The 13,438-nt window shown below is 40.0% G+C and overlaps 1 protein-coding gene across 5 annotated transcripts in view; it reads left to right on the top strand.

Moving 5' to 3' along the window:
- The window catches only part of ALG5 (ALG5 dolichyl-phosphate beta-glucosyltransferase), a 39,292-nt gene extending 26,077 nt beyond the window's left edge, over positions 1–13,215 (top strand). For 3 of the 5 annotated variants that reach the window (XM_084981037.1, XM_084981040.1, NM_001244320.2), the window contains exons 8-10: positions 3,038–3,189; positions 10,656–10,741; positions 13,009–13,215. In XM_084981037.1, coding sequence (XP_084837163.1) covers positions 3,038–3,189; positions 10,656–10,741; positions 13,009–13,124 — 354 coding nt within the window. In that variant the 3' untranslated portion in view covers positions 13,125–13,215. Of the gene's footprint in view, positions 1–1,475; positions 1,610–3,037; positions 3,190–10,655; positions 10,742–13,008 lie in introns of those variants that run through there. The other 2 variants (XR_014818791.1, XM_084981038.1) reach the window with 2 other exon arrangements.
- The last annotated feature ends 223 nt before the right edge of the window (positions 13,216–13,438 follow it).

Raw genomic sequence — 13,438 nt, 5'->3', positions numbered from 1 at the left:
TATTTGTGAATGGAGAAGAAAAAGAATAATCTACTTGGAAGGGGAAAAAATGTTGGAGAAATAGCAAGCAGCAATTGAGGTCATCTAGGCAAGAAATAGTTGGGACCTGTATTGTTGGTGGCAATAGAAAGGAACTGTGGTTTTAGGTTTTGTTTGGAAGGGTGTAGATTCTTGACACTTAGAACTTCCATTAGCTGAAAACTCTGAATTTTTTCCAGAATAGTATTTGCATGAGGCTGTGCTATGATTTGAATCTCCTTTTACCCAGCACTGCTTTTAGCCAGTTGTCAAGGGATCTATCCCAGGATCTCTGTGTTTATAATTAATCTTGTCATCCATCCACCCATTCCTCCTTCTCTAAAACTTAATGATTGATTTGGTGCTTTTAGACCCTACAGAATTGGCCACTGCTCAGTAGAAAGAAAGGGTAAACTACTCCACTGACTAGAGTTCAGCAGCTGTCCATTGCAGACACTTTATATAACCCCGGCTGAGTAGACTTGGAGTCCAGGTCCAGGGGATTCTCACAGTACCAAACCTGACTTATAGAAGGTCCTCGCCCAGGGACAGCACATCCAGCTGCCAAGTGTCCGGGAAGCTGCGGCAGGGCCTTCCATTTCTCAGCCACTTGGGTTTTCTCTTGATGTGTTTTGGTAACAGAAACCCTGCATGTGGTCAGTCTGTGGATGGTGAAAAAGGTATAAAAGTATTAATTAATCAAGGTAGTAAACAGCAGCTTCAGTAGCTTCACCATTTACTTTTTATTTGCAGACGTATCTTTCCTGGATACCTTTACCCATGTTCTCTGTTTATCCTACTGTCTGTTCTGTTGCTCTCTTGGAAGCCAGACATGCACGACACAGCAGCGACGAGTCTTTTAAGCATCCTTAAACACGTTCATCTGCTTGTGTGTTCTGTGTAACAGTTATAACAGGACTGTTCACATTGTCTGGGTATTCTCAAATTTATCATTTCTCAAAGATTAAAAATAGAATCCATTACTCTTTGATGTCTTTAGATTTTAAGAGTCTTTGTGTATCTATTTCAGAAGTTCGTATAGTGTTTTCGATGAAGTTATTAGCTTCATGTAACTAAATAAGTCTATCCTGTATGTTTTTAGATGTCTTCTAAATTTTAAGATATTTTCCCAAGTTTTAAAAATTAAGGAAAGATCCTCTTGTTTGTAGGTTATATTGTTATGCTTTTAAATATGTTAGACATCAAGTAAGTTAAAGTCTTCATGTGAACTCCACTTAACTTACTTTTGTTTTTTAAAAAGTAGCTGTTATCGTAAAACAAAAATCTTCTATTAACATCCAAGCAAAAGCAGTCATGAATATTTTTATTTGTTAACTAGTAAGCTCATCTAAATCACATTAAAAATCATTCAAGGAGAATAGTTTATAGGTATTATTTTTCTACCTTTTAATTTTCATTTTTTTTCTATCTTTTGATTTGTTTGTTCCTTTCCTAAGCATAAATGCTCTTTTGGAGGTTTAATCAGTCAACTAGTATTTACTGGAATATTTTAAATGGAAGGCACTGAGCAAGCTGTTGTGAGATTCCCAAAGTATTTTAAGATGAGGTTTCTGCCCTATCTGCTTAGAGAGGTAAGACATATTTACATCAAAACATAACTGATGATTCTAGATGATAAATGAGAAGTGCTAGAGCTTTTCAAAGAGTTTGTTTACATACCCTATAGGTAAGCATTTTATTCTTTCTTCCCTTCTTGCCCTGTGTAATACGCAAGTGAAATTGTGGTCAAAAGGTTAAAGTGACCTTTCCAGCCCTCTTCCTTTATTAAAAGCATTTATTGAGTTTCTTTTACTTCTTGTACCAAATACTTGACTAAAGCCCTTTGATATTATTTCAGTTAATCCTTACAGTAACTTTGTGAGGCAGGTATTTTCATTCTAGATGAGGAAAGTGGGGTTTAGAGAGTGGCAGTAACTTGCTCAAGGCCAACCTACTAATTTTTAATGGAGCCAGGGTTTTTTTTTTTAAATACAGGTCTGCTCAGTTCAGTGGCTTTTTCTCCTGTGTCATCTTATCACTATTGATCATGGTTCTGTTCCTAGTGATAGAAAAGGCCATGTGAATGAAGAATGACACTAAAGACTATAATTATGGAAAACAAAGCCAAAAGGAGGAAGTGACCTTTATTTACTAGCGTGTCAGATATTCTGCATAGACTCTTACTGCATTGCTTATGTGCATATGTAATAGATCATTCCATGAGTCTACCACCATCATTATAGAAAAATTTAAGAGAGAATATATTTTTTTAATCATCGATATGGAAGTCTAGAATGCAGTGATAACTAATGTTATTCTTATGTTTTAAAGTTTGCAATGTTTAATGAATAATGAAATATATGTCATGTTGCTACTACTAATAAAATTAATCACTAATAACAATAATGAGTACTCAGGATTAAACTCAAACTTAATATCTAAAGAATTAAAGAACTTTATTCTTAAAATGTAATGAATCGGGTATCTGTCATACTTAATGAGAGAGACGGCTTTTTGTCTCAGACTCCCTTCTAGGGTGTGATTTCTGTGACACAGCTGCCCCTCTTCTGTCGGTGCTCTCGTTAGCTGGGTGTCGAACCTCAGGTTCAAATCTTGTGTTTTGTTTTTCCAAGATATTCTGGTAACTACGTTTTTTGAAACTGAAGTATATTTGGGACTCAGAAGCACAAAATATACAGCGAAGGAGATGTTCTCCTTGCTCAGCACCCCCCAAGCTGCTGAGGTTGGCTTCTGACTCTTAGAGGCACCGCGACTCTTCTTGTCTTCCGCCAGGAAGCGAGCGCCTGCTGCTGTAGTGCCTCTGCCCAGCTGCAGGCAGGAGGCGTGCCCCCAGTTCCTAGGATAGCCTTGGCCAGTGCAGCGGATAGAACAGTGGTGCTCACGTGTAGGATCGACCCGGTCAAGCAGATACTGAATTGCAGTTGTCTGCAGCCAGGTGTTTTCAGTGACTCCTTTACACATAAATGGAAAAGTCACTTATATTTTGTCTCTGTTTCAGCGTTCTTACTTCCGTACTCTTCTCATGTATGGGTTCCACTTTCTCGTGTGGTTCCTTTGTGTCAAAGGAATCAGGGACACACAGTGTGGGTTCAAATTATTAACTCGAGAAGCAGCTTCACGGACGTTCTCATCGCTACACGTTGAACGATGGTAGGTTCCTGACCGGGATGTGTCTGGTACATCTTATTATACAGCAGGTAATGGGCAGCAGACCTGTTTTCTCATAATGAACATCCAGGTTTGAACAAAATTGACACTTACGTATGTGAACCTAATCTGTACCTTTACTGGTTTTGTTCTTATTTTGAAAATCCGAAACCAAATATAAGATATAAAGTTATAAACTTACCTGAATTGTAGAAAGTAAAATTGAGAGGCCTAGAAACATCCTGTTTCTTTAAGCTTCCTTTTTTATCCTTTGATGAAAAAAGAAAAAGCTCAGAACTATCAAAAGCAGAAGAGGGGGTACCCATTTCCTCTTCTATCCTTCCTTTTACGAAAGTTCCCTCTCCTGCCTAAGAGCAGTCCTGGGCGCTCTGCATCCCCTTCCACCGTCTAAGAACCTGGTCCTCTTTGCTTATTGTCTCATGTATTCAGCCTTTTCCCTCGACCACATCTTTCCCATCAGTTTTTACAAATTTAAATTTCTCTTGTCGGAGTTCCTGTCATGGTGCAGCAGAAACAAATCCGACTAGGAACCATGAGGTTGCAGGTTCGATCCCTGGCCTCACTCAGTGGGTTAAGGATCCGGCATTGCCATGTGCTGTGATGGTGTAGGTCGCAGACGCGGCTTGGATACCAAGTTGCTCTGGCTGTGCTATAGGCTGGCAGCTGTAGCTCCGATTAGACCCGTAGCCTGGGAACCTCCATATGCCGCAGCTGTGGCCCTGAAAAGATAAAAAGACAAAAATAAATAAATAAATTTCTCTTGCCAAGAAAACAAAAAATGTCTCTATTGACACCTGCCCCCAGCACTCCTCCAGCTCTCATCCTGTTTCCTTTCACAGCCAACCTTTTCTGGGAAGAGTGGTCTATGCTCAATGTCTCCATCTTCTCGCTGCCCATTCACGCCTCACCCACCCTCCCATCTAAACATCTAGTCACCCGCCTACATTAACCCCAGTGCTCTTGTATAATATCACCCCGTACCAACTTGATTACCCATCAGTAGCATTCAGTACTTTCGCTTTTTTTTTTTTTTTTTTTTTTTTTTTTTTTTTTTTCCTTTTTTTAGGGCCGCATATGCAGCATATGGAGCTTCCCAGGCTAGGGGTCTAACCAGAGCTACAGCTGCCAACCTACACCACAGCCACAGCAACGCCAGATCTGAGCCACGTTTGCGACCTGCACCACAGCTCACAGCAACACTGGATCCTTAACCCACTGAGCAAGGCCAGAGATCGAACCTGCAACCTCATGGTTACTAGTCAGATTCATTTTTGCTGCGCCGTGATGGGAACTCCGAGTTCAGTACTTCTGACCTCTCTTGAAATACTCTGTTCCCTCTGCCTCTCTTCATCCCAGACACACCTCAGCTCTCAGCCTGTCTAGTGCTAACACTGTCACAGAGAAGCCAGGAACTTTGACATCCTTCCAGCCTTCCCATCAGCCCCTCCATAAAGCCAGCCCAACACCAAGGCCTGTTGATTTGAGCTTTTATGTCCCGTTATTTCTCTTCATCTTCATCACCGTCCAGGACATCATTCCTATGCTGCAGCCCAAGGGGTCTTTTCAAAAATAAGAGGTGCATTGATCAAATGCACCCCTTCTGCCTCCCGTCGCCTTTCGGTGTCTTTCCAGGGCCTTGAGAGGGACACCAGTGGGCATACTGGTGTTGATCGTATGGTGTGGCCCTCCTGAGTCTCCATGTGAGGGTCCTTCCCACCTCACCGCCCACCGCCCCTCCATCAGCGGCTCCTTATCCTCCAGATCTTCCCTGTGGCCGCTGCCCTCACGCTCCGCTAGATCAGATGCTCTGACTGTACACTCTGGTAGCCCCGTGAGTCTTTGCACCTAGCACCTGTCACATCTGTCGTCTTCTATGGGTGTAATCTTTCTTCTCTAGTAAAACCGAACCTTCGCAAGAGCAAGAATCTCATCTGATTTTGCTTATTATAGTCCCCTATCGAAGAGAGTGCCTGGCACGTCATAGGACTCAATGAATACTGTTGAAAGAAATAATACTTAGTCTTAGTCCTGGGTTCTTTGTCAGCTCTGTTCATAGTGGGAGTCTACACAGTTATTCCATTAGAAGTTCATTTTTACAGTTTCTGTAACTTTCATGCATCTGTTTGCAAAGGTCTATTATCTCCATAGAAATAGATGTCATAAAATCTTCCCAGATAACTTGAAAGAAACTGTAGTTTCAGAATTAAACACATAAAATATGTTTTTAAATCTTTTTCATTAAAAATTTTTAAGTAATATATATTTGATTTTCAAATTTAGATACATGTTTCTATTATGTTGAAGAATAAAATGTGCTGATAGGTAACGGACTCTAAAATTAGAGATTCTAATTTAAGAAGCCACTTTAGAAATAAAGCCCTCCTTCTGCATTAGATATTTTTCAGTCAGCTGTTATATCCAGATCTAGGGTCAAAGCACTAGGTTCTCTGTAGTTTTCAAGGAAGGATTTAAAAATGGAGAACATTGCAGTTAGGACTGATAAATCAAAATTAGGGTTGATAAAACATTATTAAGCTTCCTTGTCAGGGCTCTTTTAAAGCAGCAGTGCCCAATGGAAATATCATATGAGACACAAATTAATATGTAATTTTCTAGTAGCCACATTAAAAAGTAAAAAAGAAAGATGAAATTTATTTTAATACTATATTTAACACAATATAAACATAGTCATTTCAGCATGCACTCAGTATGAAAAAATATCAAGCTATTTTACATTCTTTTTGTTGTCCTGTTTTCAAAGCACAGTACATCTCAGTTCAGACCAGCTGCGTGTGGCCAGTGGCTGCTGTTTTGGCCAGCACAGTATCAAGGTTTTATGGTGTTTTTTAAGTTAAAGAACATGTTTTAATTTTATTCTTCTTTAAACTTTATGTTCATGTGCATGCCTTTTTGTTTGTTTGCAGTTTGATTGCTGTAGCATCGACCTGGCTTAAGAGTTTAGCCTCTCACATCTCTCTTGAGTCAGTGATGTTTATTTTGTGCCCAGAAGGGAGAAGCACCAAATACGAATGTGTCAACCTGATTAGCAGTATATCCCTCACCACAGTGATGTTTCATCCATTGTTTTTACCTAAACATCTCTGTTCCTGCACTTCCATCAGGAAAGACTAAGGAGCAGATGTGTTTTTTCTTATGCAGCATAAATTGTAGAAATCCAGTTGTGCATCTACTCATCTCCATACGTGTCACCGTAGACAGTTTTTGTAAGAGGATCTATTCTAAAGATTCATTGAAATTTTCTTATAACTCTCCAGAAAGCCAATTCAGGTAGAGTTTCTCGGTATTAGAAAACTTCAAGGTCTACTACTGCTGTATTGCTGAAGTGAAAAGACTACAGACATCTCTTTGATTCAGAATTACTTGATATGGGTGACACTAAATGTTCCATATATATAAAATCTCCATCCTCCAAACTGTACCTCACCTTAATCCTTTCCCTTTTTTTTTTTTTTTTTTTTTTTTTTTTGCTTTTTAGGGCCGCAGGCAGCATATGGAGGTTCCCAAGCTAGGGGTTGAATCAGAGCTACAGCTGTCAGCCTGCACCACAGCTCACGGCAGTGCCAGATCCTTAACCCACTGAGCGAGGCCAGGGATCGAACCCACAGCCTCACGGTTAGTAGTCAGATTCATTTCTGTTGCACCACGACAGGAACTCCAAATCCTTTCCATTTAATGTTAAGGTATAATTTGACCCAACTGGTGAGTAATTTTTTAAATTGATTGTTTGAAATGTATTTTTTTCCAACGAATACTTTTTTAAAATGTTTATACCGTGTTATACGTGTTTATAATTTTAAGTCATTCCATCAGTCATCCTTTGCCCCATCTCCCTCTGTCCCCTGCTCCGTCTTCTCCACTATAGTCACTTTCCTCTCTCTGCTGTTTGTTTGTGGTCTTTGCTTTCCTATTGAGCATAATGGGTCTACATGGCTGTGTCTCAGTTTTTGAGTTTTAGGTATTACTTTCCAAAATAGGAAATCAAACCCCTGTACAGCCCTCCACACTTATGCTCCCAATACAGCTTTAAAACAATGTTTGCTTAGCTCAGTGTTGCTGCGTAAAGAGAATTCAGATTTAAGCCGTAGCATGCAGTGGGATTATACGACTGTTCCCGTAGTACTTTTTGTTTTCCTAAAGATAATAACTCTCTGGAGATCTGTGCTGGTATTACTTGACCGTGGGCTCGACGCTTCTCTGTGTTCTCTCCAACAGGAGCATAAATTCCCAGACGGCTCAGATTAGCCTGAGCTCCATCTTTTCTTGGTCACGTTTGCTGGCCTGTGGCACGGCTCCTGTCCTAAAGTTTCCTTAGTTTACCCCCTATCTTAGTAGAGCACACTCTCTACTAAATTTCCTAAAAATATGAGAGAGAAAGCGTGAGCCCCTGCGTGCGGAGACATGCCTTCATCCTACGCCCACACTCATATCCCCATTAGCAGGAGAAAGAGTTATGGGTGGAAAATCATTTTTCCTCAGGATTTGGAAAGCGTTGCTCTGTTGTCTTTGGCATTCAGTGTTTCTGTGGAAAAGTCCAGTTCTGTCTATAATCTAATCTTGATTCTTTGTCTACGGCATGTTGTTTCTCCAGAGTGTTTTGAAATATCGTGATTCAGAGACTCCGTGTGGCTCTTTTTCGTGTATTCTGTTGAGTACTCAGTAGGTCCTCTAACCCTGGAAATCCACGTCCTTTAGTCTGAGAAGTGCCCTGTAATTTCTTCCACAATCTCTCTTCCTCCTCTACATTTGTAGCAGATGTAGAACCTACTGACCCTATTATTTTATCTTCTCTCCTCTTTCCTATTTTCCTTCTTTTGAGATTTCCTGTTTTATCACTCAACCCTCCTTTTGATTTTGATCTCTGCTGTCAAAATTTTCAGTTTTCTACGGCTCTTATATTCCAGTCTTCATTTTCCTGAATCTGTTCTTGTTTCATGACTATAGTATCTCTTGTTGTCTCCGTTAAGACTTTGACATTTTCTTCTTTCCTTGGCATTGTTTCCGCTGCTCCATTTTTGGTTGTATCATTAAAGTTTATCCTCCCATCCCTTTAGTATGGCCCTCAAAAGCCCATCAGAAGCTGTGTGCATGGTCAGAGAATTTTGATTGACTGGTAGATACCAGTCAGTCAGAGTGGCTGAGATTTGCATGGTAACTCCCCGCTGTCATTATGTTTTGGGCTGGTCATTTTCACTGAAGTGGGTTCCTTCGGTCTCCTGCCTAGGAGATAGGAGCCTGGCTGCCAACATCCACAGGACCAGCTGGAAGAAAAGAGAATCTCATACAGATGTCCAGTGAGTCCTCCGGTTTGCAGCCCACCTGCACCCCCACCCACAGAGATCCCTTGAGACCCCGATGCCTGAGCCTCTGAGAGGCTCTGTGGTGCCTCTCCGCCTGCTCTGAGCCTCTCCCTCTGCCCGTCTCCTTTCCTTAGTTACCACTTGTCCAGCTACTCTCCAACTTGCAGATTTTTTTTTTTTTTTTGTTACCATCATCTCCTCCTCTTTTTCTTCTTGTGCGGTTATCCCATCATTGTTTTCATTTTAGTGGGGTTTCAGGAGGAGGCAGTAGGGTGTGTGTGTGTGTGTGTGTGTGTGCGTGTGTGTGTGTGTCTGCAGTGTTTAACCTAGTCTCCTTGCACTCTTTGTTCTTCAGAAATACATCTGTTCAAAAGAGGTTAACAGCTATATCAGGAACTGAGTGACAAAAGAAAACATGGTGGCTCTGCCGTCCCCACATTTGCAAAAACGCAAGAAGTCATCTTAGCTGGAAAAGAACCCTTACGTTGCTTCTTTTTATTAGCATAAGTTCCATCCAGAAGTACTTGGTATTTTAAGTATAATATTTGCTTTGGTAGCAGATTGGTCTCTTAATTTATGATATGGTGATGTGAAGTGCAGTGTTGGTTTTTTGAATATGCATTGCCTGTCTTCTAAAATGTTTAAGGGGAGAGCGATATAATAAAAACAATAGTTTAGAAGAAGAATAGCCCTTTCAGTTTTTTTAATAGAAACTAATTTCGGTTAGTGCTTTTTTTACCCCACACCTTTCCATCCATCATTCTTATTTTGATCAGTCACTAACTGTATACCAATATCTTTAGAAAAATAATAATCTTGATCAGATTATTAAATAACATTAGAACTTAACTTGCTAGCCCATTAGGTAATTTTTTTGTTTTTGCGTTAAAGGAGAGAATTTTAAGGGTTAAGCACCTGGTGGCTTAATACTCAAGTTATTTTCTTTCATGAGGGTCACAATTCTACTTAATAGAAGTTTTACATAGGCCTTTTAGAAACACAACATTGTTGTAGATGATTTTATCATCTTAAGTTTTTTATTAGGTTAAGAAAAGGCATTACATGTTTAAAAAATAGTTTTCATATTGAATTATCCATACACTTGAGATTTGAACTAGCTGCATGATGGGTGGTGGTAGTATTATAGCTAAGAAAACAAAACTCCCAAATTCATAGTATCTGGGACCAGGGAAATCAAATTGAAGTGGATTTTAGTCATTTTCCTGTTTGTGCTAATATTTTAAAAGCCAGCCCAGGAAGTTTAAAGTGTGTTCTGTACAGTCTGGAAAGTGAAGGGTTTAGTGTCTCAAGAATGAAAGCAGTGAAAGACTCTAGTGCTCTTAGAGACAGGTAAAGGTATGAAGAAGTGTGGCACAGGTGTGATGTGTCTCTCTTTGAACTTCAGGAAGCAGCTGGTTGAGAGAATTTTTTTAAAATCCAGGAAAACTCAGTCACAATTTGAGAATGTGAGAATGTTGAGGAAAGCAGCATATCTCCCTTCCTTTGCATGTATTACACCCTCAAGGCATCTCAGACCAGCCTAAGCTGACTTTTCACGTTCAACAGCTCCCAGCACTGCACTGTCCGGGACAGCACTGGGAAGGGAAAGGGGAGGGCACGCTGCCAGGACCCGGTACTTAGAAAATAAACCTTGATTCTTTAGTCGTAGAAGAATGTAATCAGGCAACTCTAAAGTGATTAAGATTCTCTCCTAGTGCTTCTCAGAGTTCTGATATAGCAGCTTCTCTGAATCAGGTGAAAATGCTATCACTTCTGTATCTTGAGCTCGTTAAGCCTGGGATTTGAAAACCATCAATCTTGAAAATTTCCAGGATTAAATTTTCTCTTGGAGGTCAAGAGGCCCTTTTTTCCCTTGGGAGTTTCTGAGTTGTGCTAGACACCATATTTCTCCTTCAAATATTATGCAGTGGCGCACTCCATTACTGTATTTGCCTTGAGGCTCCTGAACTACTTGGCTTTTCTTTGACCTTATGTTTTTCCGACCTTCACTTTTACAGTATAAGCTCTTCTATCTGCCATGTAAGCTTCTTTAAGGCATGCCAAGGTAGAGGTTTAATTACACTCTATTTGTCTCTTTAAAAATAAGTATCAATGTTTTTTCTGTTTCAGGGCATTTGATGTAGAACTGCTGTACATAGCACAGTTCTTTAAAATTCCAATAGCAGAAATTGCTGTCAACTGGACCGAAATTGAAGGTGAGTCTATAGTTGACGTTACAGCTGATCTTAAGTGGAGGAAGGCGTCAGGCAGTAACATGAGCTGGCTCTGCTGTCACCCCCTCTGCCCCTCAGGGCCTGCTTAGCTGTCTGGACTCAGAGAGGCAGTTCCATAGAGTGGCTCCCACTCATCCCTCTACCCTCCTCCAGCTGCCTTACTGCCTTCTGTATTTTTTCAGGCTCTTCTTAGGGTCTTCAGTAGAAATTCAATAAAACTTGTCCAATAGACAAGATCATGGTGATTTCAGGCGCGAAGCAAGGTGGATGGTCTTGAGATAAATGTAATTGTTTGTAACACCGTTTTTTCAGTATTACATTATTTCATTACTCAGTGAGTTTTAATTGAGTACCTACAAACCACTATGCAAAGCTAAATAAGGGATTATAGTAATTTTTACTCCAAATGTCCACAGTCCATTCACAGCCAATTTTTAACTGGCATCTGTACCTATTTTCAAAAATGTAAAGATCTCTTAGATCTATAATAATGTAAATCTATTATAATTCTTAATAATTTCTATACAGAGAAGTTGAGAGAGTTCTCACTATGTAGAATTTAGAATATATTCTAGTTTTCACCTTTGCTTACCTTAGAGTGATCCTAAATTAATTCACAGTGTCCCACACACGGGAGGCTTGTAAGCATGGCCTTCTCTTGAAAAGTCACTGTTGTAGGAAGTAACCTCAGATGTTTAGGGACAGAAGAAGATTAAGAACCAGTCTGGAAGTCAAACAAGCTTTGTAATCCAAAACGAATTCAGCCCTCTTGGAGTCTTGCTGAATCCTTTTGCGTCTGTGGCAGGTTCATCTCCACAGTAGCAGCCTAGACCACAGAGGACCGGAAGCGGGTAAAACGACTGCTCTGCTCAGACTTCGTCATGATCATGTCCATCCATGTGTCTGTGTTGATCTGTACCCAGTGTAGACTCTGGGAAGTTCAAATGGGGAAAAGTCAGAATGTGTTTCATTTTATATCATTTGCTCGTGTGTGTTTCTCAGACAGCCAAGTAGTACATTTCATTAACCAGCACCCAGTGAGCAGCCGTGCACAGTCAGTCCCTCCCCCCAGCAGGGCCATCTGAAATTTTCACAATTTAGGTCCTTTCCAGGTTTCACTTCACTTCAGGATGTTTTATTTTTATTTTTTGTTTTTTTCTTTTTTGCCCGCCCCATGGCATATGGAGTTCCCAGGTCAGGGATCAATCAGATCCTAGCTGCAGCTGTGACCTCTGCGCAGCTGTAGCAACACCAGATTCAACCCACTGTGCCAGGCTGGGGATCAAACCTGTGTCCCAGCGCTCCAGAGATGCCACCAATCTCACTTTGGCTTTGAAGATGTTTAATTCTTTTGTCCATGATTTAAATAAAATTAAGGTGGATGTGTTTGCTTAATTGTTAACACATTTCACAGTGTATTTGAATATCACATTGTATACTTTAAATATATCTCCATTTTATTTGTGAGTTATACCTCATTACAGCAGTGAGGGGAAGACAAAGAGAAAGAAGCTAGAGCATTTGGGCTTAAATCTGGCTTGTCAGTGATTGCCTGGCGGTCTGGTCCATGTCAGTTTACCGCCCAGCACCCCTTACCTGACCAATGGGTGGGGATGCTCTACTCCTGACTTAATAAAAAACAATTTCCAGTGGTAAAATCAAGGAGTATGATAAACTTTTTTTTTTGGCCATGCATGTGGCTCACGGAAGTTCCCAGACCAGGGATTGAACCCATACCACAGCAGTGACAACGCCTAATCCTTAACTGCTAGGCCACCACGGAACTCGAAGAATATAGGCTTTGTTTTCTTGTTGGGGAGGTAGGACTGTAAGCTTTTAAAACATGTTCAAGAAGGTGAATCTCGTGTGGTCACCTAGGCCTGGACAAGAAGATGGCCTGGCTAAGGTGTATGGTTTTACCTGATGGAGAGTCTTTGGTAGAATTAGGATAAAAGTTGGGGTTTTATCCTGGCTTTCTAATCTCAGATTATTAATATATACTTGTATAATGTACTGAGGTTTACCTGATCCTCTGTAGTGCCTGAGATTGAAAGGCAGTGTATAAAACATGATTTGTCACCAATAATCATTTCTAAATGTACTAATGGAATTAAATGTCTAATATAATGTAAATAATGTAAATTAAATTAAGGTGACTAGAAAGTCACAAAGGTCATGTAGACTGATTTCTAAAATAGAGAAAAATTGCTATATTTTCTCCTGAAAATAAATTTATTTTTAAATTGCAGGTTCTAAATTAGTTCCTTTTTGGAGCTGGCTACAGATGGGCAAGGACCTACTTTTTATACGCCTTCGATATTTGACTGGTGCCTGGAGGCTCGAACAAACCAGGAAAGTGAATTAGGTTATTTGCTGTCTTTGATTATGTTCTTATGTATCAGTGTCACATTATTTCATTTGAAATTAAAATTTTAAATAAAGCTGGAATAAACCAATGCTACTGTCTGCATTTTGATAATTCTGAAGAATTTACTGCCAAAAGTAAAACTTTTTATACATCTTTTGGACCAAAAAAAAATTTTTTTTTAAGGTATTTGTAACAAGAGTCAGATTTTCTTTTGCTTTAGCAATTTTATTTAGATTAGTTATCTTTTTTTTTTTGCTTTTTAGGGCCACATTCGCAGCATTTGGAGGTTCCCCAGGCCAGGGATCCAATCA

Source organism: Sus scrofa, chromosome 11 (genome assembly GCF_054392235.1).
Source record: "Sus scrofa isolate SSC_HxYL_T2T_F1_AM1 chromosome 11, Sscrofa_HxYL_maternal_Yorkshire_Landrace_v2.0, whole genome shotgun sequence".
In the NCBI taxonomy this organism is placed as follows: Eukaryota; Metazoa; Chordata; class Mammalia; order Artiodactyla; family Suidae; genus Sus; species Sus scrofa.
This window is presented reverse-complemented; position numbering and strand designations above follow the sequence as displayed.